The sequence below is a fragment of the Lacerta agilis genome, chromosome 4 (assembly GCF_009819535.1).
Source record: "Lacerta agilis isolate rLacAgi1 chromosome 4, rLacAgi1.pri, whole genome shotgun sequence".
Classification (NCBI taxonomy): Eukaryota; Metazoa; Chordata; class Lepidosauria; order Squamata; family Lacertidae; genus Lacerta; species Lacerta agilis.
The window spans coordinates 16,221,257-16,244,498 of record NC_046315.1 but is presented as its reverse complement, the minus strand read 5'-3'; the positions used below and the strand labels follow the sequence as shown (position 1 = coordinate 16,244,498).

The 23,242-nt window shown below is 47.5% G+C and overlaps 2 protein-coding genes across 2 annotated transcripts in view; both read left to right on the top strand.

Annotated features, from left to right (window-relative positions):
• Positions 1-10,934, top strand: part of MAML2 (mastermind like transcriptional coactivator 2) — a 137,325-nt gene extending 126,391 nt beyond the window's left edge. Inside the window, exons 3-5 of the mRNA XM_033146159.1 lie at positions 3,602-3,781; positions 6,740-6,851; positions 9,726-10,934. Of these exons, the coding sequence (XP_033002050.1) occupies positions 3,602-3,781; positions 6,740-6,851; positions 9,726-10,717 (1,284 nt within the window). The 3' untranslated portion in view covers positions 10,718-10,934. The remainder of the gene's footprint in view (positions 1-3,601; positions 3,782-6,739; positions 6,852-9,725) is intronic.
• An 8,818-nt stretch (positions 10,935-19,752) lies between these two features.
• Positions 19,753-23,242, top strand: part of MTMR2 (myotubularin related protein 2) — a 34,299-nt gene continuing 30,809 nt past the window's right edge. The window contains exon 1 of the mRNA XM_033146158.1: positions 19,753-19,889. Coding sequence (XP_033002049.1) covers positions 19,804-19,889 — 86 coding nt within the window. The 5' untranslated portion in view covers positions 19,753-19,803. The remainder of the gene's footprint in view (positions 19,890-23,242) is intronic.

Below are 23,242 nucleotides of genomic sequence, written 5' to 3'. Positions count from 1 at the left end.
CGGTTCTCAAACAAAATCTGTTCCGGAAGCCCATTCAGCTTCCAAAACGTTCGAAAAATTGATTGGTTGCAAGAGCTTCTTGCCCTCAGCAGAAGCTGCGTAGCACGTTCGGCTTCCGAAAAACGTTCGAAAAAGGAAGCATTTACTTCCGGGTTTTTGGCGTTCGAGAACTGAAACGTACGACAACGGAGGCGTTTGGGAACTGAGGTTCCACTGTAGTTCTGTATCTCAAAGTCAGCCACGAACCCCGCAACCCAGATAGGGTGCATGTCTCAGTGAGGAGGGAGATTTTAATTTTCCAATCAGAAATTGCTCTCTGATGCCACCATTTCCACCCACTGTCTTTCAGGAAGTAGTAGCGTCAGGGATGGGGGATTTTTGTTGGCAAAGCAGTTAAAACCCTCCTTCCTCGCTGCACCCCAGTTTGGTAAGAAAGTAAAACAGAACATCGCCAGTTTATAAGCCCGTGTATTGAAGAAGACACTAAGCAAAGCACATGTTTTGTTTTTTAAGATTTAGGGGCAGGTGGTAGCTCACTGGCAGAGCCTCTGCATTGCATACAGAAGCTCCCAAGTTAAATCTCTGGCACCTCCAAGTAGGGCTAGGAGAGACTCCCTGGCTCTGCTGCCAGTCAGTGTAGGAAATACTGAGGTAGATGGACCAGTGGTTTGACTTGGTACAAGGCAACTTCCTGTATTCCTATGATTCATGCTTTCAGACACTTTTACCCAGAGAAAGTGATGAAATGTTGGTCCACGGGAATTCAAAAGTGTGTGTCGTTGTGCATTGCGGTCATTTTATAAAATAAAATAAATGCAGCACTGTTTGATCGCGCATGGGCACCCTGTAGCCCAGACAGGAAATATGTCAGACTGCCCCGGCGGGAGGCTGCACTGAGCACGTGCAGAAGGGAACAAGACACCACTTCATGATTCATCACGGCCAACCTTTGTCCGCCTTTCAAGGCTTCACAAGGCTGGTGACGAAGGGCTGCTTTGCTGTTGCTACGTGATCGCAAGAGCAAATCTGGAGCTATTCCGCCTGGCCTTCAATATGAATTAACCTGATCCTCCATTCCCTTTTCCCTTTCCTTTTTCTATGAAGAAACCCTTCTGGGACCCCACATTTAAACTCATCCCTGGTCTCCTTGCTGACCCTAGCAGGACCAACTTGGCCAGTTAGCCCTGGCGATCACTTGGTATTTACTGAACTGTGTTTCCCCCCCAAAAAATGACCCTGAATTTTTTGAATTTTATTGACATGGATGCTACATTTGTGTTGTATTTTATGCTGTTTTCAGCTGTTTTTTAAGTCGCTTTTAATCAGTGTTTTATATTTGCTGTTAGCTGCCTTGAGCCCAGTTTTTAAATTGGGAAGGACGGGGTATAAATAATTTATTATTATTATTATTATTATTATTATTATTATTATGAAGGACACAACTCTCTCTGGGGTCCCAATTATCTATCTGCCATCTATTCCACAGCCTTCGATATATGTCTTAATCACCAAAGTTTCTAAGTGGTGTACATAAAAAAAAAAATACAAAAAAGCATATGCAACTGATAAGATCAATTATCATAAAGAGAGAAAAGGACCTTGAATGCCTACTGGAATAGAAAGTTCTTTGTCAAACACCTAAAATTCAGCAGGGAGTTGGGGGCTGGTTCAATCTTAGCCGGGAGGGAGCTCCACCAAGTCAGACCAACAATACCGAATATGGTATATGGCTTCTGGTGGTTATGAGCTGAGCATCTGAGCCATGGGGCGGAGCAGGGCCAGAGACCTGTGTGTGTGTGTGTGTGTGTGTGTGTGTGTGCTGCCCAGCTTATATGAAAAAAGCAAAGTGCGGTAGTTTCTGGAGAAATGAAATAATGTTTATTCCTTAGTTTTGCCATAAACTTCAGAGCAGTTAGTGGGGGATATCTGCACTGTCTGTGCAAAGTGAAACCAGATGAATCCCATTACCGGATATAAAAAGACAACAATATTAAAGGAAGAGCATAGCTTGGAAATGGAATGCAAAGCCAATCTGTTTAGCCATAATTTTCTAAGGAGGACAATAGTTTGCACAAGACCTTAGCAAACAGCAACCTTAAAATATCTTGCAACCTAAGATTAACTTGGGTCAGTCACCCACTTTTTAAAATGTCTATTTAACCAATTGCTCTCACCCCTGCTGTGTACCCAGCTGTACCGGTTCCTCTTTGAAAATGGACTTTTCAAATCTGATTCAGGGGCACCATTAGATGGAGGCAAAAGGAGCCCACTGCCGGTCACTGCTTGGACCAGGAGGCCAGTTTTGTCCCGTTCCATCGGTTTCCCCAACTGTGAGACATTTAGGGCTCATCCACACTTCTGCTTGTCCCATAACTATAAAGCACAGGTCTGTCGGTCCCCCCCCGCCGTGCTCCTTTCCCATGGAAAACCCACTCTTTAGTGCTAAATTGGAGCAAATGTCAATCTGGAAAAACCCTGAATTGCTATTTGTTCCAGCTGAGTGCAAAAGAGCAGTTTTCTCCAGGGGGGGGGATCAGCAGGACCCGAGGAAGTGTGGATGAGCCCTTAGTTTGTCCCATTGAATTGAGTGGAAGCCACAGAGAACTAAAAGTCCCTTGACTTGAGTGAGCTGCCTTGTTAACAGCCTAGCCCTGTCCATGGTTCTGTTTCTTGGTCATGGTAGAGTGTGACAGAGATACCTGTAGAAACTTTTTTTTGAGAGAGAGAGAGAGAGAGAGAGAGAGAGAGAGAGAGAATATATATTTGTGGTTTAATTTTTGTGATTTTTAAATGGCTTATAATGTTGTTGTTTTTTAAATTGTTGCTACCTGCCCTGGGATCTTAGGGTGAAGGCAGGGTAATTAATTAACACAAACAAGCAATGGTACAGGTTGCCTAGCGAAGCTCTGGGATTATCTGTTGGGGAAACCAAAGTTGCATCTTACATAGTAGATCCTGCATTGATCAGGCAACTAGACAGGATGACTTACACAATCCCTTCCGACTCTATAATTCTAGTACTTTCAGGATGTGTTACAGTCTCTGGGCACAGATACACATTGCACCCTAATTTCACATCCTTGTTGGTGACCATCAGGCACAACCTAGCTTTGAGCTCTGTCTGTAGGCCATGCTAGAGTGTAATGGGGTGTCGGCAGAGCTGGGAGGAATATTGGGAACTGGCTTGAGACAAATAATGAGAGAGCGAAAGGATAGCAAATAGACAAATAAGTTCTCCACCCCGAAGAAAGTTTCAGAAGTGGGTCATGCTGCAGTAACTGTTGATGGTTTCTGTTGATGTAGCCATTGGTATATAATCACACTTATTTCTACAAACAGCTATGGCGGCTCTCCTTTGAGCTCCTGTTAGAAAGCCAAGGTTTTCTGCTGCAACCACAGGAGTAGTCCTGTAATTTTCCCTGTGCTTCTCTTAATTTCCTCATCCGAGCTTCTGCTGCAGCCTTCCCACGGCTGAACGAAGAAGGCCCCATATTTTAATCAGCCTCCCAAAGCCTGAGGAAGCGCTGGTTTTCCATTTTTGCCCATGGGCGTCTTTGCGAGTGTTTATCTTCCTCTTTTCTTCTTCTTCTTTCTTTTGCAGGATCAACACTCCGTGCTGAGCCAAAGCGCAGGCCCCAATCCAACGTCAAACGCCTGCACGAATCCAAATGCTGCGAGCAGCTACATGAACTCACCTCAGCAAGCTCTGCTGAATCAGCAGCTGAAGCAGCAACTCCTTCTGCAGCACCAGCAGCAGCAACAAAAGATACTAACTGAAGCAGTAAATTTTCAGATTCCCTATTTTATTTTCTATGTAAATCGGTGTCATGTAGAATTCAAAAGCTGGTACAGTCGTACCTTGTGTTGCGTTCGCTGTGGGTTGCGAACGCGCCGAACCCGTAAGTACCGGAACGAGTTACTTCCGGGTTCAGCGGTCCGCGCATGCACAGATCTGTCAGATGACATCATGCGCAGAAGCACCGAATCGTGACCCGTACGTGCACAGAAGCGGCGCTGCGGGTTGCGGACTGCTCATGATGCAAACGGGGCTCCAGAATGGATCCCGTTCGCATCCAGAGGTACTACTGTATTGTGAAAACAGCTACTGGGTCATTCTTAGTCTGCCCATTTCACCTGCTCTGCTTGTATTTGGAGGGTGTGGGAAGCTCCCACAGGAGCAAATGAGAGCTCCCCCCCCCATGGGAGCTTTTTCTCCAATGGGAGCTTTTTTCCCCAATGCAGATTGCAAGCGTGGGGTGCCATTTCTTGATCAGGAACACAGTGGGTGGCAGAGGGTTGAAGGCCAACCCCCCACATGCCCTATGCTAGGGTACCAATCCAGACTGTTAAAGTGCAAATACATTCCCTGCACCAATTGCACATGGGAACAGTTCCCACAGCAGACCCTCCGGTGGATTTAGAGTAGTGCAAAACCACAGCCAGTGAGTGTGTGGAGATTGGAGTGTGCTGTCTAGATTAAACTTAATGTGTAATGCAAAGCTGTTGTACGCTGAGTCAGACCTCTGCTTTGTCCTCTCTACACTTCCTGGGGTCTTGTATTTTTATTCTTATTTTTGAAATAATTTTTATTTGATTTTACAAGTACAGAGTTATAACAATACAAAATACATATCCATATTTGGAGATTTCTCTGAATCTCTCGACTTCCCACCTTCCCCTCCATGGGTCCTGTTATAAACCTTTTCGACTGCGTATTATTTCCTCATCCAAATTTTATATCTCTCCAGTTGATCCTTAATATCGTCTACACTGCAAGTGTTATTGCAATCCTGCTAATTTTTTCATCTGCTTACAGTGGTCTCTCAAGTAAATTATAAACTTTCCCCATTCTTCACTGAGGTTTTGGTCTTCTTGGTTCCTGAGCTTTCGGGTCAGTTTTGCCATTTTGGCACAATCCAAGATCTTAGTTTGCCATTCTTCCCTGGTAGGGACTATGTCTTCTTTCCATCTCTGGGCTAGTAGCATCCTTGCGCCTGTCGCTGCATAAATAGAAAGTCTTTATTGCTCCTTTGGTTCCTGGTGCCTTGTGGAGTTGCCTTGATGTCCTTTGAACTGGGGGGTGCAAAGGAATTAAACCTGCCACACCTTTTGCACGTGGAGCCTGTGTTTGTTTGTTTTTTGCCACCCAGCGTTGGTCCCTTCCCCCCTTTCCAACCTTGCAGTGATTCCTCAGCGCAAGTTAGCAGCCTGACACAGGGCGGTTGGGAAGGCTTTTTTGCGTTCAGCCACAAGGAAAGCAGGTTACAGGGCAGCCAAGCTGCTGGCGCACAGCAGCAAGTTCCATTTCCTCCCTCAGCAGATGCTGGCAGCGCACGGGGACCACCCATGCTCAGTGCCTGCATACCTTCAGGCGACACTTTCTCTGCTTACTGGAAGCCTCTCGCAGACTGCAGAGCTGGGCCGAAAACCCCTTCCTTCTGTAGGAAGAGAGAGCTCCTTTTGACAATCTGCTGAGAGGGGAAAAAGAGGGAGAGTTACAGCATTTGAAAAAACCAATTTTTAGCCAATTCATGCTGCTGAATTCTCCCCTCCCCTTTTTTTGGGGGGGGGGCATTAGCAGGGAAGCCTTGCCAAGTATGTCAAATGTAGGCATGGATCTTGGCAGCCAGAGGACCAAAGTCCCAGATCCAGCTGGCTTTCTGCAAGGCACCCTCTCTTTTTTTGTACCCCATCTGTGAGCAGTATGGTGATAATAAGGCTGGTCTACCTTGTAAGGTTGTTGTAAAGCATGGGGGAGGGAACCAGCTGTTGTTGTCATTGGGCATGATGGCCGGGAGATGGAGTCTCAACACCATTTGGAGAGCCTCGGGTTAGACAGTGGAACGGACTCCCTTGGGAGGTGGGAGGTTTTTAAGCAGCGGTTGGGTGGTCATGCCTCGTCATGGATGCTTTAGTTTCCTTCATTGCAGGGGGTTGGACTAGATGACCCTAAGGGTCCCTTCCAACTCTACATTACCATAATCCCTGTTGCAAAGGCTACTGAAATAACTGTGTGTAGTGTTCAGAACACAATTGCTAGGTATAGGTTTATTATTCTGTCCAGGTTTGGCTGCAAGGGGAGCATTTTTCTAAGGCTAATAATGGCACTGGGGATGCAGTTTTCATTAGAACTGTGACTGGGGGTGGAAGGGTTAAAAATTTCCTTTCCCCCACCCCTCTCTCTCCCTATGTCTTGATGAAAATAAGGAGGCCCACTGCATTTATAATTAAAACTTTAAAAACCTGAGGTGTTTGCTAACTATGCCCTTAGAATCACATTTAGTTTTGTCTCAAGTTTTGTATTCCCAATCCCTAGCATTTTCCCTAGATTTGAAGCATACAGCCAGTAGTAGTAGTAGTAGTAGTAGTTTTATTAGTTAAATGCCTCTCATCTGACTGGGGTGCCCCGGCCACTCTGGGTGGCTTCTAGCAAAATATAAAAAGCACAACCAAACATTTAAAGATTCCCTATACACAACCCTCATCCTCTCTTTGCTTACCCAACCAGTTCCCTGACACCCCGCCTGATGTCATATGGGAAGGCGGCAGAATCTGCATGTCAGGAAAATCTGCAAAACCTCCCCATGCTTCCTTCTGTGTCATGGTCTTGAAACCGGCATCGCAGGAGTCTCCTCCCGAATACAAAACCCGTTCTGAGTTGCGTTCGCGTTCAGATCGCTCGCCTTTTGGCTAACCGAGAGAATGGGTTCACCTTCTCTTTTCTTTCTAATCCTCATAGGAGAAAATGACTCCGCAAGATCAGCTGAACCGGCACTTGACGAGGCCCCCGCCAGATTATAAAGACCAAAGAAGGAACCAGGTCAACATGCAGCAAACACATCAGTATTCAGGTAAACACGCTTGATGGCAGCAGTAAATGAGAGGACAGCGGCCAATGATTCGACCGGTTTTGACTGCAGTCATACCTTGGTTTTCAAATTTAATCCGTTCCGGGAGTCTGTTCGACTCATTAGAGTCATTGTTCGTGAGCCAAAACGTTTGAGTTCAAAGGCTTCCGAGGTTCCATTGTATGGGAAATGTAGCCCTCTGCCCCACCGACAGTTTGCAAACCCCCCCCCCCCCCCGAGTTCAGGCCAGTGACCTGTCTAGACCAGCATCCTGCTCTCACAGTGGCCAACCAGATTCCCGCAAGAAGTCCACAAGCAGCACTTGAGTGGGACAACACTTTCCCCTCCTGCGGTTTCAGGGGTGGCGTGTATTTGACAAACATGCCCCCTCTGAAAATGGAGGTGGTGTTGGGGAAATTTAAAACGGGTTCCTAGGCTGGAAGTATTCCCCACCTCTTAATGGTCTGGCTAGAGAATAGAGAGGGATGTACATGCATGTGTAGAAATTATGCTGCCATGCAAAGGTAAAATTTACATCCATTGCTCGGCTTGCTTTTGCCTCTCGCTCCATCCACCACTGGCATTTGGCCCTGAGAAGGGCATGTAGCCCTCAAGCGGAAGATGTTTCCCTGCCCCAGTTACGAAGGGTGCATCTATTTGCAAACTAAGGGTGCTTGTCTGGAGACCAGGACTGGTAAACCCTACTCAGACCTTATTAAAATGTGCAGGAATGTTTGCACTGGCTCCACCCCCTGGCCTCTCTGCTTTGGTTTTGTACGCCTTTTCCACCCAAATATGCATATGTGCATTTTTTATTTTAACTGAAACCGTATTGCAAAATCAACAGACGCGTGCAGTCGGATTGTTAGCTGTGTTCCACTCTCATGTGTAAGTCTGGGAGTAGCGAATAAGGTCAGTGCACTTGGACATGCAGACTGAACTAAATCCTCTGCCATCCCTACCTCAGAGTGGGGGCCCGAGGGGCTGTATGCCTCACCCCTTGCGTCGATTGTCATTCCTGGGCGTGAATTAAAAAACCGACACATCCCCCAGTATCACTGACTCACTCCTCTTGGTATCGAAGGTCTGGTTATATTTTCTGCTCGATGCTAATTGGAATGAAAATTCTTCCCATCTGGTCTAAATCAGTGTGGCCAAAAAAGGGGGGGGGAGGGTGCTAAAAATAGCAAGCAGTTCAGAGGGGGGAAAGGAAACTTTGTCTTTGGAGTGAGATAGAAAACAGTGTCCCAACCGCGGTGCCCTTTTAGGCAACTCAAAGAAGACAGCGCATGCGAGTCAACATGTTCCAGCTTTGCTAGTCTTCAAGAGACTCTAAAACTCTTCGGCATCTTTTGCTTGCAACCGACTGTCACGGGCAGCTATGTCTGGAAGGTTAGGGTGCCAGGCTAGAAGTTTGGAGACCAGGGTTCAAGTCCCCACTCAAGTCATGAAGCTCACTGGGTGACCTTGTGCCCGTCATTGGACATCCACCGAAGCTGAACTTTGAGGGATTCAGCTCAGATAAAAGTTAAACCAAGGGTGCCAACTTGAATAAAATATTGGGGAGGGACCAGGTAAGCCCCATCATACATAATGGATCACGTGACGTAGCACACACATGCCATTTGAACGGCAATACCCATCAGCTTTGGGGAGGCCGTCCCCCTCAAATATTTTATTGGGGGCCCCGAAGGGACCTCGGCCCCTGGAAACTGCTGGAGGGGAGAGGACTCTTGTGCTCAGGTCCTGTTTGTGAGCTTCCCACAGGCATCCAGTCGGCCACAGTGAGAGCAGGATGCTGGACTAGATGGGAAATTGACCTGACCCAGCAGGCTTTTACTACATTCTTATATTGCAGGCCCATTTCTTAACCTTTTACCATATATTTATATGGTGGTGGTGGTGCAGTTGCAGCCCACCTTAGATCAGGCCACGACCTGGTAGTGGGTCCCTACCCAGCAGCGGAAGACGAGTGCTCTCATTTCCTAATGGGACTGTCAATTCTGTGTCCAGGGCAGCTGTCTAACAGCTCCGTCTGGTAAGCAGGCTGAGACACTACCTGCCTGCAGAGTGTCTCACCAGAGTGGTGCATGCCCTGGTTATCTCCCGCTTGGACTACTGCAATGCGCTCCACGTGGAGCTACTTTTGAAGGTGAACTGGAAACTACAACTAATCCAGAATGCAGCAGCTAGACTGGTGACTGGGAGTGGCCGCCAGGACCATATAACACCGGTTCTAAAGGATCTTCATTGGCTCCCAGTGTGTTTCCGAGCACAATTCAAAGTGTTGGTGCTAACCTTTAAAGCCATAAACTGCCTTGGCCCAGTATACCTGAAGGAGCATCTCCACCCCCACTGAGGTCCAGCAACGAGGGCCTTCTGGCGGTTCCCTCACTGCGAGAAGTGAGGTTACAGGGAACCAGGCAGAGGGCCTTCTCGGTAGTGGTGCCCACCCTGTGGAACGCCCTTGTATCAGATATCAAGGAAATAAACAACTAACTGACTTTTAGAAGACATCTGAAGGCAGCCCTGTTTAGGGAAGTTTTTAATGTCTGGTGTTTTATTGTGTTTTTAATATTCTGTTGGGAGCCGCCCAGAGTAGCTGGGGTTTAAAGATGATGATGATGATGATGATGATGATGATGATGATGATGATGATGCTTAGGGACCAACACATAATTCTCTCATGTTCCAAGGACCTGGCAGGGCTAAGAGAAAAGTCCAGAGAGTCGTGCTCCTTTTCCTCCTGTAGGGTTTTGATGGGATTCTGGTGGGAGGGTTTCCCATGGATGCTCTGGTCCATGGGTCCTGTTCAGAACCTAGAACTAGATGATCGATAAGAGATTTTTCTTTCTCCTCCCGCCACCTTTTCCCCAGGTGGATCGCCAGCCGTGAGCGTCGGCTCCAACCTCTGCTTTTCCAACTCTATTTCAACTTCAAGCCTCTCGCCACAGGCATCCGGTCTTTTGACCACCACTCACGGAGCCAGAATGCCTTCTCTCCCGACGACGCGCCACATGGTCTGCTACGGGAACATTCCTTGCAGCCAACCGAGCGCGTACAGCGTGGCTGCATCGGGCGCGAACCAAGTGTCGCAGCACAGGAACCCGAACCAAATGATCTCCAGCCAGCAAAGCAATTCCGCAGCGTCTCGGCAAGGGCCGCCGGGGCAAGGCAGTAATAATAACCTGTCGGCATATGATGGTGGGCCCGGGATCAGCTCTCAGCAAGGCAAACTCAGCTTGAACCAAGGGACTTCTTCTGCACCAAGGCCTCCGAACGTCATGGTCAACTCAAATTCGGCAGCTCAGACCTGGGCCTCACAAGAAACAGGAGCGAAGCAGCAGGAAACACGCAAGGCCGTGGGGTCCCCTTTCCCCGTGGGCAGCCCCTATACAAACCAGCCGCTGCAGCGCACATCTGCCCACCAGCAGTTTCCCCAGCGCGCCATGGGGCCTGCTCCTAACCAGCTGGCCGCCCCCCAGATGAGAACACCCACGAGCCAAATGAACCAAACTCTAAATGGGCAAGCGGCTGGGGCGCAAAAATCCCTGGGGGCAAGGCCTGGCCAGGTACGGGCTCAGACAGTGCCACACTTAAATGCACCCGGGGTGAGCATGGCAGCGCCGAACTCATTGCCGTCAAACCATTTCCCATCTAGTAGTAGCCAGGCTTCTGCCAGGGCCTACCAGGGAACCGACCACGCCAGCGACCTGGCGTTTGATTTTCTGAACCAGCAAGGTGACAGCATTGGGCCTGCCCTCAACAGCGATCCAGACTTCATCGATTCTTTGTTAAAAACAGAGCCGGGTAACGACGACTGGATGAAGGACATCAACCTTGATGAAATCCTAGGTGGCCACTCCTGAGGTGGAGCAGCAGGCGGTTGCAAACTCACGGAGCGGGTGGCGGCAGCTGTGGTTTTTGGTTCTTTTAAGGCCCAAAAGCCAGGATTGCACTCCACAAAAGTTTTTCAGAGGGAACGTGTCTTTGGAGTGTTTTCAAGAAAACCAAACTTTGCTCTCCCAATGGTTAAAGGGGTTCCTCGTGGTCGGCAATGAGGAGCAAAAGAAGTGTCTGCGCCCGTTCAAGATGTGTAGGCCGATCTTCGTACCTAGAGAGCTAAGCCACGAGCACAGGAGGAGACGTTGGTTGCTTGTCCTGCTCCTGTGACGGCTACAGCTTGTGTAGGTGTTCGCTTGGGCATGCGGACACGCAACCACAAATCTTGAACAGAGAAGAAAAGGTATACCCCAGATAACGTCCAGCCTGAGACTGTTAAGTTAATTTATCAGGAGCAGTTGTGAGGAATCGGGAAAGTGCATTGATCGAGTGCATACTTTTTATAGAGAGGGTCACAGCTTTTATTCCTGGCGCTGCACGGTAAGGTCAGAATGACCTGCCTGAAACCCTGGAAGGCCACAGATTGCCTATGTAGACAAAGGCAATACCTTGGTTTTCGAACAGCTTAGTTCCCGAACGTTTTGGCTCCCGAACGTTGCAAATCAGGAAGTGACTGTTCCGGTTTGGAAGCCAAACATTGGATGGGGCTTCCGCGGCTTCTGATTAGCTGCAGGATTGGCTTCCTGCAGCCAATCAGAAGCCGCGCTTTGGTTTTTGAACCTTTTGGAAGTCGAATGGGCTATGATACCACTTTAACAGTCATGGCTTCCCCCCCTGCCCCCAGGAATCTTGGGAAGTGTAATTTGTTAAGGGTTCTGGGAGATTCGCCGTGACGAAACTTGCCGGAAGAATTAAGAAATCAAGATAACATTTTTATATATATATTAAAGAATGGAAAAGGTTTATTGAATATTTACAGATAAATTGTAAACAGATAAGAACATTGGCTGGATTGTTGTAATAACCTGCAGCGTCATAAGAGTGTATATTTAAAGAAGGTGAATAAATGAGCAAATTAAGTTAATTGAGATAAGCAGAAGATATTAAAAATAAATTTAAGGAACCACAAAAAGAGAAGGAAGGAAGTCAAGCTATGAAATGTCAAAACGATTGTAATATTAGTGAAATGTATAAACTTGAAAAGTATTAAGGTTTTTTAAAGGGGGGGGGGTTCTGGGAAACATTAGGAGACACCACCACCACCCCGGAGCTACAGTTGTCCAGTTGGTTTAACAACCAAACCTTCTTCCCTGGGAACTCTGGAAATTGCAGCTCTTTGGGAGAAGAGGGTCTCCTAACAACTCTCAGCACCCTTAAGAAACCGCATTTCCCAGGATCCTCTGGTGCTAAAGTGGCACCATAGATGTATAGTGCAGATGTGGCCTTGGAAGGAGGCAGCTCCCTGTGCCAGATTATTGAAATATTAGTGCCTCCATCCAAGGCAGCTGTCTACCAAGTGGCTTTGCTGCCTGCCCAGACTCTTCCTTATAGAGCAGAATGAATACCGAGTACCAAATTGATTGAGGATTAGAGAAATTGAGCCTAAGATTTAACTAGTTAGCTCCAGGGAAATGTGTAATATTCGGCCTCTCCATCCCAACACAAACACCTGGCTACGTTACCTTCCACCTCCAAAAGCATCCTCTCTCACAGTCCTAGACCATGAGCCATTTTCTCATATCTCCCCACTTTATCCAGCCAATCAGGGCTCAGGTGTGGGGCTGTTCTTTTGGGGTAATCCAAATGCCGCTAGGATTTTCCAGTGGGTGTCCTCTGCATAAGGGAATCCCGGTGTCTCTTTACAAACACACACACAAAATGTCAGTGCCCTTATATCAGGGGTCAGCAATTTTTTTCAGCAGGCGGCCCCGGTCCATTGTCCCTCAGACCTTGTGGGGGGGGGGTCGGACTATATTGGGGGGGGGGGTTGAACAAATTCCTATGCCCCACAAATAACCCAGACATGCATTTTAAATAAAAGCACACATTCTACTCATCTAAAAACACCAGGCAGGCCCCACAAATAACCCAGAGATGCGTTTTAAGTAAAAGAACACATTCTGCTCATGTAAAAACACGCTGATTCCCAGGCCGGATTTAATAATATACTAATAATCAATTTTTATTTATACCCCCCGCCCTTCCCCGCCAAACCGGGCTCAGGGCGGCTAACACCAATAAAATCACAACAAAAACATAAAACAGTTCATTAAAATACAGATTAAAATACAATTTAAAACTAAATCTAAACTTCAGCCTCATTTTTAAGTAGCCCACCAATCACCCCAAAAGAACGAAACATCAGGGTTAAACTGAAACCAACCGAAAGGCTAGGTGGCGATTGGGTCGGATCCGGCCCCTGGGCTTTAGTTTGCCTACCCATGCCTTATCTTGAGAGAAAGGGGGGAATTCAATTTGTTCCTTCCCCCAAAGAATCCTGGGAACTTCAGGATGCTGAGAGTTGTTGAGACACCCTTCATAGAGAGACAGTTCCCAGCACTCTTAGCAGACTAAATTTCCCACGGCCTTTTGGCGGGAAGCCATGACTGTGACAATAGTTTGAGACTATATCCAACAAAAGACAGTTGGGATGCTGCGGCAGTGAGCCACCCACCATATTGACTATCGACAATGCTCCCAACGTAGCATCATTTTGCGGTATCGTGGGTGATCAAAATGATGAGCCGCTCCTGCTGCAGACCCATAGCAGCTCAAAGACGCTAGACACCGATTCTGAGCATCTGCTTCTGAAATTACCGGTAACCAGAGTTGTGGAACTGCCACGGGCTTGTGCCTCTTTCCACTTATTCAGAATGACACGTGCAAGAAAAGTTACCCGCCGATGTCACCTTCGTGATCAAAACAGGGAAACACTGGGTTGTTGTTGTTTTTTTAATGAATTGAAAACAAAGGCAAACCCTGCAGTTTTTTTATACCGTTATATATCTTCTTTGTATCATTACGGTAAAAATGCACTACCCTTATATTTTGCATTATTGAATCAGGAACTCTTCTCTCAGTATTGGGTTGTAAATATATAGAAACTTTTTGTAAACTTTTGTACAAAACAAAATGTAATATTTTGGTAGGAATACTGAAATCATATTCTTTGGGTTATATTTATACACATGTGGAATAAAAGTGTACTGTCCAAACTTTGTATTTTATACAGAAAAGGGGAAAAAATGGTTACCTTTTGTATCTTAATATACAATGTTGTTGGTGGATTATTATTTTTTTCTTTTTGTATGATATTCCGGTAATTGTTTTATTTTCATTCTGAGACTTAAGAAATGGCTTAAAAGGAGGCAGGAGGAGAATCTCAAAATAAAAGTTGAGGATTTGATCTCCGGCTTTGTAATGGCACCTCGAACACTTGGCAAATTCCTTTAAGTACACAGCTCATTATGAGAAAGCAAATAACGCTGTAGAAATCTCTGGGGAATTTGATTTGGTGTTCCAGATCAAATTTGCATCAGGCTGCTTCCTCGAGACCTGTTTCCTCTTTGCAGCACTTGACCATCTTTCCTGGAGCTGAATTAGGGCCTCTTCGCACAAACTGTTACACTGGAATAACCGGGGGGGGGGAGAGAGCTTCCACCCTCCCACAGTGGATTCCAGGGGTCTTCGGGGCCCCAGGGGTTCAGAAAACACTTGAGTGAGCTCTTCACTCAAATAAGTTTAGAGCCTTTCTCATCTTCAGATCTTCCCCCATTAATCCCTCAATCACCAGGTGTGCAAATATGTTAAGCTTTTCCCTCTGTGACTCTCCACTTGGATGGCTTGGCCCAGAGTTGCTGCTATATCCTTCCTCCCATGCTGTGTTCTAAGCCGCTATGGTAAAGATTGACCCTAGCCTAGCACTCCCCCCCCTTTTCCCGCTACTCCTGCTCCCTCCTTATGTAGAACCCCACTCTAAATGCGCCACCCACCATGCCCTTACCCTCTGGCTAACTGAGCATCTTCTCTAGTGGGGCTGCCCTGGCTAGTGGGATGCAGGTGGTGCTGTGGTCTAAACCACTGAGCCTCTTGGGTTTGCAGATCAGAAGGTTGGCAGTTCGAATCCCTGCAACAGAGTGAGCTTCCGTTGCTCTGTCCCAGCTACTGCCAACCTAGCAGGTCGAAAGCACACCAGTGCAAGTAGATAAATAGGTACCACTGCGGTGGGAAGGTAAACAGCATTTCCGTGCGCTCTGGTTTCCGCCACGGTGTTCCCTTGCGCCAGAAGCGGTTTAGTCATACGGGCCACATGACCTGGAAAGCTTGTCTGTGGACAAACGCCGGCTCCCTCGGCCTGAAAGCGAGATGAGCGCCACAACCCCAAAGTCGCCTTTGACTGGACTTAACCGTCCAGGAGTCCTTTACCTTTACTTTTACCTGGCCAGTCTCTTGCGGTCTGTCAGTCTCCATAGCTGACTGTCGAGTGGAGAACTCCTGTACCAGCTGCTCCCAACACCTTGGTTTAATTCTACCACCAACTGGGATGCCAAAGTCCTAGTAGTCCTACAAGCATACAGCTGTGCTGAATGAATGCACCTGAGCAGGATCTAAATATGTTCAGCTGAAGATCTGCTTGGAGTTTATACATGTGTCGTTTTCTTATTATTCTTCGTTAAAGTCGTATGCCGCCCTTTATCCGTAGATCTCAGGGCAGTTCACAACATAAAATTACAATACTGTATACATAATAAAAACAAGGAACGAAAACAGACTCGTAATAGCCCCCAGCACACACGACACATTTAAAAGGCCTCTGATGTCAATCAGCCAAAGGCCTGTTTGAAGAGGAACGTTTTTGCCTGGTGCATAAAGGTGTATAATGAAGGAGCCAGGCGAGCCCCGTTGGGGAGAACTTCCCACAAATGGGGAGCCGCTACAGATAAGACCCGTTCTTGTGTTGCCACCCTCAACCTCTTGTGGAGGAGGCACACAAAGGGCCTCGGAGGATGATCTCAGGGCCTGCGTAGGTTCATATGAGCAGAGGCGGTCCTTGAGGTACTGCAGTCCAGTCGAATACCAGCTGCACTGTGCCCCTGAAATTGAGGGTGGTAGTACCACGCAGCAGTGCCAGGCTTGCAAGGCCAAATTACCATCTTTTAGATGCCAGCCAAGTCCGACCTTTTCACCTGAGCCTTTTAACAGCAATTCAAATCCGTTGCAATCTATCAGCAATTTGTCCTGGCTGCAACTGTTTTTCCTGTCATTTGTAACACTGCTTGATTAGCTTCCAGCTTATCGTCAGTTATTTCTGGTTCTCATTTTATGTATATTTTTAAACCCTTGTTGCAAGCTGCCTTTCATTTATTTAACCGGGACTTTTTCAAACCTTGATCACATCAGAAATGCTTAAAAAAAAAAAAAATCCGTCCTTTCTCCTGCTGCTTAAGCTTTGTCATATTGTTGCTTTGTAGTTTGACTGATTTTGATGAAAGCTGCCTTGAGTATTTCGGTTTTTCTCTTTTCTTAAGGCAGTGTTTCTGCACTTAAACACACACATTTTTGTGGGAATAAAATCAACAATGTTCATTTGGGTGCGCAAACATGAGAGGCTCCAAAGACATGTATTTTAGCCAAGATGGTTCAGGGCCTGGTGCAATTGACCTTCCCCCCCCCACCTATAAAAAGGGCCCCCTTCTCCCTAAAGGAATGCATGAACTAAATAAACCTTATTTTATTTTAAAACTGAATAAATGAATGAATTATGCATATTAGTATATTACAACACATGGAGATGAAGGGCTGAGGCGCACGAGGAGCAAAACAACAGGCAATAAGGCCTCTTTGCAGGTGTCAACCCCAGGTACAATTGCTCCAATTGTACCGTTATAATCCAGCCCTACTTTTAGCATCATGCATGAAGATATCCTCAGAGCATCTAATAATTTAGGGCACCAGGATAATGAAATTAATATTTGGGAAATCTGACGGTGAGAAGGAAAGTGTGCACAACTGCCAGAAAACCGGAAGACTCTGAAAAACCCAACAGTGAACAGATTAAAAAAAATAAAGTTGTACTGGATCCCTAGTTCAAATCAAACCATTCTGAGCTGGGGCTGGGTGCAAAACCAGGTAAGGTGGCTTTCTGTCGCCCATCAACACTGAGGACCTGGACAGCACGCTGAGAAGCTACCCAGAAACCACCTGGTCAAAGTCTTGTCCCCCAAGAGGTACTGGGTGTCCCATTTAACTGATTGCAGCTATTTCTACATTTGCATCTACACATACAAATTAATATGTGCAAATTTGTGATGCATTTTGGGGACTATATTAGCATACGTGCAAATGGGATGCAAAAATGTGTCTCCTTTCTGGTGACCCCGATGAGTGGTCTCCCCAGAATGAGTTCAAGGTATCAATAGTGTAAATTACATTCGTGGCACACAGCACCCAATAGGAAGTCTTGTGATTTTAAGTCCTCGGGGGACAAACCGAATTCTGTCTCGTTTCCCCCCCACCTCTCCTCATCCTTCAGAAATACTTCACAAGGGGCAGAGATGACCAACAGGTGCCTAAGAACAAAGGGCATCTAACTCCAGCATCCTATTCTCACAGCGGCCAAACAGGTGCCTCTGAGTAGCCACCTGCAAGGAGGGTCTGAGTTCAACAGCTCTCTCCCTGCTTGCAGTTCCCACCCAGAAACTGGTATTGACAGGCAAACAGCGGCTTCCCCTTCAATGCCTGCATCCTTTATTCACAATGCCCGGTTTCCCTCCTCCTTTCCACTTCTCCCTTTCGTTTCCTGACAATTCTCCATGGAAGGGAATTGTTCAAATGTTACAACGGCAGGTCTCATCCCGCTATTCCACAGCCATCAGCATTCTGAAGAGGGCCAGCTGTGTGGCAGTGAGATTTTCCAGGCGTACACAGAATTGTGGAGCATGGGGAGGGGGGAAAGCTAATATCCATCAAAGCGATTGAACCATACGAAACATTTTAAAGAATCAGTTTGTACGCAAGTTCCTAGTCCTTACGATTTAACCCACTTTCTCAGTGCCAATTGGCCAGAACACCACAGAAGGAAGCTTCCTTCCTATGCCATGGCTCTCCAGAGTTCAGGCTCTTTATACCCAGCATACCTGAAGGAGCGTCTCCACCCTCATCGTTCAGCCTGGACACTGAGGTCCAGCTCCGAGGACCTTCTGGCAGTTCCCTCACTGTGAGAAGTGAAGTTACAGGGAACCAGGCAGAGGGCCTTCTCAGTAGTGGCGCCCGCCCTGAAGAACGCCCTCCCATCAGATGTCAAGGAAATAAACAACTACCTGACTTTTAGAAGACATCTGAAGGCAGCCCTGTTTAGGGACATCTTTAATGTTTGATGTTTTATCATTTTTATTTTTATTATTAATATTCTGTTGGGAGTCGCCCAGAATGGCTGGGGGAACCAAGCCAGATAGGCGGGTATAAATTATTTATTGTTGTTGTTGTTGTTGTTGTTGTTGTTGTTGTTGTTGTTGTTAATCTGTTGGCACTAAAATGCCCTAGGGACACAGGAGCTCCTAGAAAACTCGCTGCCGGGTTTGGGACCCTGAACTGTGCATTTAAACCCTCTTGTCCCATCAGCTTCCATACTAAACTCCCTCCCTTTATCCAAAGGCCCATTCTAGGCCGGCATCCTGTTCTCATAGCAACCAATCAGAAGCACATCATGCCTGCTTTCCCCAGTTTTTGCTCAGAAGCAGCTAGCAAGATAGAGACCTGCTTGGAGGTGGCAGTGATGGGTAGGTCTGGGCACCATAGGCACATTAGACTGGTTCCACTGGCATGCCCACCCCGCCCTGCCCTCTAGTCAGCCAAGTAAGCTGAAGCAATCCTGCTGCCAGGAGGCCAGCGCCGCCACACCAGCTCCTCTTCCTTGTGATTCCCAACAACTGGTACTCGGAGTCTTATCACCACTGACACAAGCCAGGACACAGCCATTGGCAGCCTTATCCTCCACAAAGCTTTCCAGAACCCATTAAAGCTGTCCAAATTGGTGGCCATCACCGCATCTTGTGGCGATGAGTTCCATAGTTTAACACTGCGCCATTTACCATAGATCAGTGAGGATTTTGGACTCCCAGTTCTTCAAGCACCAACAGCAACCAAACGTTATCGGTATGAGCTTTCTGAAGAAGTGTGCATGCACACGAAAGCTCATACCAATAGCAAACTTAGTTGGTCTCTAAGGTGCTACTGGAAGAATTTTTTAATTATTATTATTTTTGTTTCGACTATGGCAGACCAACATGGCTACCTACCTGTAACTAGCAACCAAATGGTGCCCCTGTGGGCATGGGCATAGCCAGGATTTATTCTGGGTGGGGGCAGGACACCCAACTGTTGTCCTCATCCTCTGTCTGGCTCTGTCTAGCAGATTCGGAACGAAATACAGTAGTCTCAAAGACAGTTGTCTTCAATTAATTTCTTTTGACCCCGGACACAGCTCAGTTGGTTGGAGCGTGGTGCTGATAACGCCAAGGCTGCAGGTGCGATCAGCTGAATATTCCTGCCTAACAAGGGGTTTGGACTTAAAATAATCCTCAAGATCCCTTCCAATTATTTGATTCTATGCCCCCAAGTGCTCAGAACGGTGTGTCAAAATATTTCTACGAGTATTTTTTATTTATTTACTTGATTTGTGGGGGGCGGAGGGGGGCAGCCCACGCCGAACAGAGCTTAATTCCTTAATTCCAAGACACACAAAAACCAGAGGCAGCCGTTTGGGACCAAAATGAAGAAGATGATGATGATGAGAAGCGGGTCCTGCGAGCCTCTCCGCCTCCTCCTTTCCCCGCCCTCCCTCCCGCTTCTCCTCCCGGGCGCAGGAGAGATGCAGCTTCCTCCTCCCTTAGGGGGTGGAGGGACGGAGCATCATCCAACCCCGGCCGTGCGCACAGCACTGTGGGCTAACATGGCAGCTTCCTTCGCCACTCTCGGCTTCCCACTCCTTTGACAATCCGCTCTGCCCTTTGATTTCCCGGGGAGGGGATTGCTTTCCCGCCGCCGCCGCCCCCCCCCGGCAACACACACACACACAGACCACAATCTCTGCACACCCTTAACGGGATCCAGCATGGAGAGGAGCTCCAGCTGCGAGAGCATAGCCTCTAAGGAGGCTCCGCCCGCCACCGGCCAGCCCAGCCCGGATTCCCTCTCCAGGTAAAACCGCCCTTCACCCTCCACCTTGGGAAAGCCCTGGAGGAGTTGGGGGGGGGGAGTTGTTGTTTGGCGCTTTCGTATCTCTGGGTTTTGTTTTGTTTGTTTGTTCTGCGGGGGAGTAAGGGGACCGCCCGTATTCCATCCCTCCCCTTTTCATAACCTGCGCGTCTAACTGGCTCAGGTCACTGCGGGGGGGGGGGAGGTGCCCTAATTCCGCACACGCTGCGCCCGTTGCACCTGGGTGGCCTGTGTAGTTAAAACCAGGGGAAGGGAAGGGAAGGGCAGGGCTGGGTGTGATCAGAGAACTGCACATGCTCAGAGGCACTCTTCTTGGTAAGCGCCTCTCGCATCCCCCCCCCCGCCCGCACGGGCGTTCCGGGTGGTTCCAGGGCACCGGATCCTCAGCGCGCTTTGCACAGGAGCCCATCCCGCGGAGGAAGCGCCGGCTTAGGTCCTGCGCTCAGGAGCGCGCCCTGTTTCCCCACCCCTCCCTCGGCGAGGCTGGCTTCTGAGTAAACACGCAGAGGATCGAGCGCTTAATGGAACAGGGCGTGGGGCGGCTTCCATACATTTTAATGCTGCAGTCCCATGAGTATTTACCTGGGAGTAAGTGCCACTGAACACAGTGGGGCTTGTTTCCGAGTAAATGCGGAGAGGGTTGCGCGCTGTGAGGTTTTGGATACTTGGGCCATTCACCGTGCTGCGCTGTGCTCTTGGTGGAAAATAGAGGACAATGCTTGTAGGATTGTATGTGTGTGGTTTTTTTTTTCTTCTATCTGTGTGTTTGCTTTATTTTTATTTCACTCTTAATGGAAGTGTTTGTATATCTTTATTTTTCTTTATTTCTTTTAATTTATTCCATCAGAGGACATTTTCTTGTTTTGTTTTGTTTATTTTATTTCTCACTTTATATTGCCTCGTTTTTTTCTGAACCGACTACCTTGCAAGGTGGACCACATCCTTGATTTCCACCTATCAGATTTTAAGGCAGGGTTGTGGGTGAACTGGCGATCCTTCTTGATTGTCGCCCCATCTGCACCAGACATTTAAAGCAGCATCGTACCACTTTAAGCAGTTGTGGCTTCCCCAAAGAATCCTGGGAACTGTAGTTTGTTGTTAAAAAGGTAAAGGGATCCCTGACCCTTAGGTCCAGTCGTGTGACTAAGCCACTTCTGGCGAACCAGAGCAGCACATGGAAACGCCATTTACCTTCCCGCTGGGACCGAGCAATGGGAGCTCACCCTGCTGCGGGGATTCGAACCACCGACCTTCTGATCAGCAAGCCCTAGGCTCTGTGGTTTAACCCACAGCACCACCCGCGTCCCACCCACAGTGCCACCCGCAGAGTGTTGTTAGCAGACCCCTATTCCGACCCACCCACCCCAGCTGCAATTTCTAGAGTGGCTTACCAGTGTCTCTTCCCAGGGATTTCTGGGAACTGATTTAAAAAGACACCTGGAGAAGGGCCTCAACAAAATCTCTTGGAAGAGGAGCAGAGATGCTCCTTCAGGTACTTGGGTAACCTGACAGGGACTCCAGGCAGAGGATCTATTACCTACTTTTTCAAAACCTGGAGATGCCAGGAATTGAAGCTTTGACCCTTTGCGTGCAGATTGGGTCCTCCACCACCGAGTCACGATCCTTTCCCCATAAACCTTGGTTGCAAACACACCAAACATTGTAAACGCAGTGTCCCCTTTCTCCCCCAAAATCTTGGGGACTCTGGTTTGTTAAGGGTGCTGGGAATTGTAGCTATGTGGGGGGTAAACTACAGTTTCCATGGTAAGAAAGGTAAAGGACCCATGGATGATTCAGTCCAGTTGATTTGGGGAGGAAACGATGTCCGTTAAAGGGGTGTCAATGTGCTTTAAATTGATGGTTTATGTCCTTATTTCCATGCATACGTAATTTTATTTTTTATGCCATTGTTCAAACCATGCTCAGGCAGCTCGCAACATGACAAAAGCCCATAATTGTAACAAGGCAAAAGTCGTCATCAACGATAAATAAAGCATTAAAAAAAATACAACCAAATTGAACAGATTCGGCATAGTGGTGTAGAAAGGCAAATAGTTCTGCAGGGTACTCCTACCTGACTCTGAGGCTGTGTACACATTACGGTATACTCTCGCTCCCGTGTTCTCCCACCACAGGTGTTTGAAGCTGAGTACGAATGATGTTAGCCACAATCCCTATGTGTTCTACAGCTTCTTGAGAAATGCTGCTGTTTGATGCATTTTACCTCAAACCAGCTTCTAACCTGAGGTGTGTACATCTAAGACCACAGCAGCACGTGCCTGGGTGGCAGTGCACACAGAGTTTCACTGGCAGCAGGGCCGGATTTAGGTTTGATTATATATATATGCTATTGGAAGTAATGGGGCCCTTTCTTTGTCAACAACAAATTGTCACTTTTTGTGTTGAATATATGCTATATGGTAATTTATGGCTCCCTGGAAAAGACCCTGATGTTGGGAAAGATGGAGGGCACAAGGAGAAGGGGACGACAGAGGATGAGATGGTTGGACAGTGTTCTCAAAGCGACTGGCATGAGTTTGGCCAAACTGCGGGAGGCAGTGAAGGATAGGCGTGCCTGGCGTGCTCTGGTCCATGGGGTCACGAAGAGTCGGACACGACTGAACGACTGAACAACAATTTATGGACCTAATAGGTATCTAATGCCACTTGTCACTGTTGCTCTATGTAGGCTTTATTTTATTTGTTTTTTATCTTATATTTTGGAAATGTACATCCAGTTGTTGTTTTTCCTTTAAAAAAAATTTGGGCCCCCCCAAGAGAGTGGGGCCCTAAGCTATAGCTTGTTTAGCTTATACGTAAATCCAGCACTGACTGGCAATTTCACTGATAGGAGTTCAACATGACAAAACAGATAAATAATGCTTATTTGGCGAAGACGTCAGCTTTATTTGGGGTGGGGGGAGAAGAAGGAAAATAAAGGGGGTGGAGTTCCGGGGGAAATGACTTTGCCAATCCTACCCAGCCAATGGCTTTTGACTACATGCGATTTTGGCTTTAGGCGAGATCCCCAGAACGTAACTCCTGTATACATTGTGGACCTGCTGTACAGCAACATTAAAATGTGACTTGAAACACAGTGTGTGAGCAGCTTCACTGCCTTTTAAGCCACAAATGTGCACATAGCCGCGGACCAGTGTGCTCAATGTTGGTCGCATAACCCCGCAAAGGCACAGTCCTCCATTGCCTCCCCTGAGACAGACTGATGCCGGACAACGAAATGGTTTTCCCATTTCCCCCTCAATTATTGTGTGTGTGTGTGCGCGCGTGTGTGTGCGCGCGCGCATGGGAGGTGACTTCATTTTTCTTTATAAATA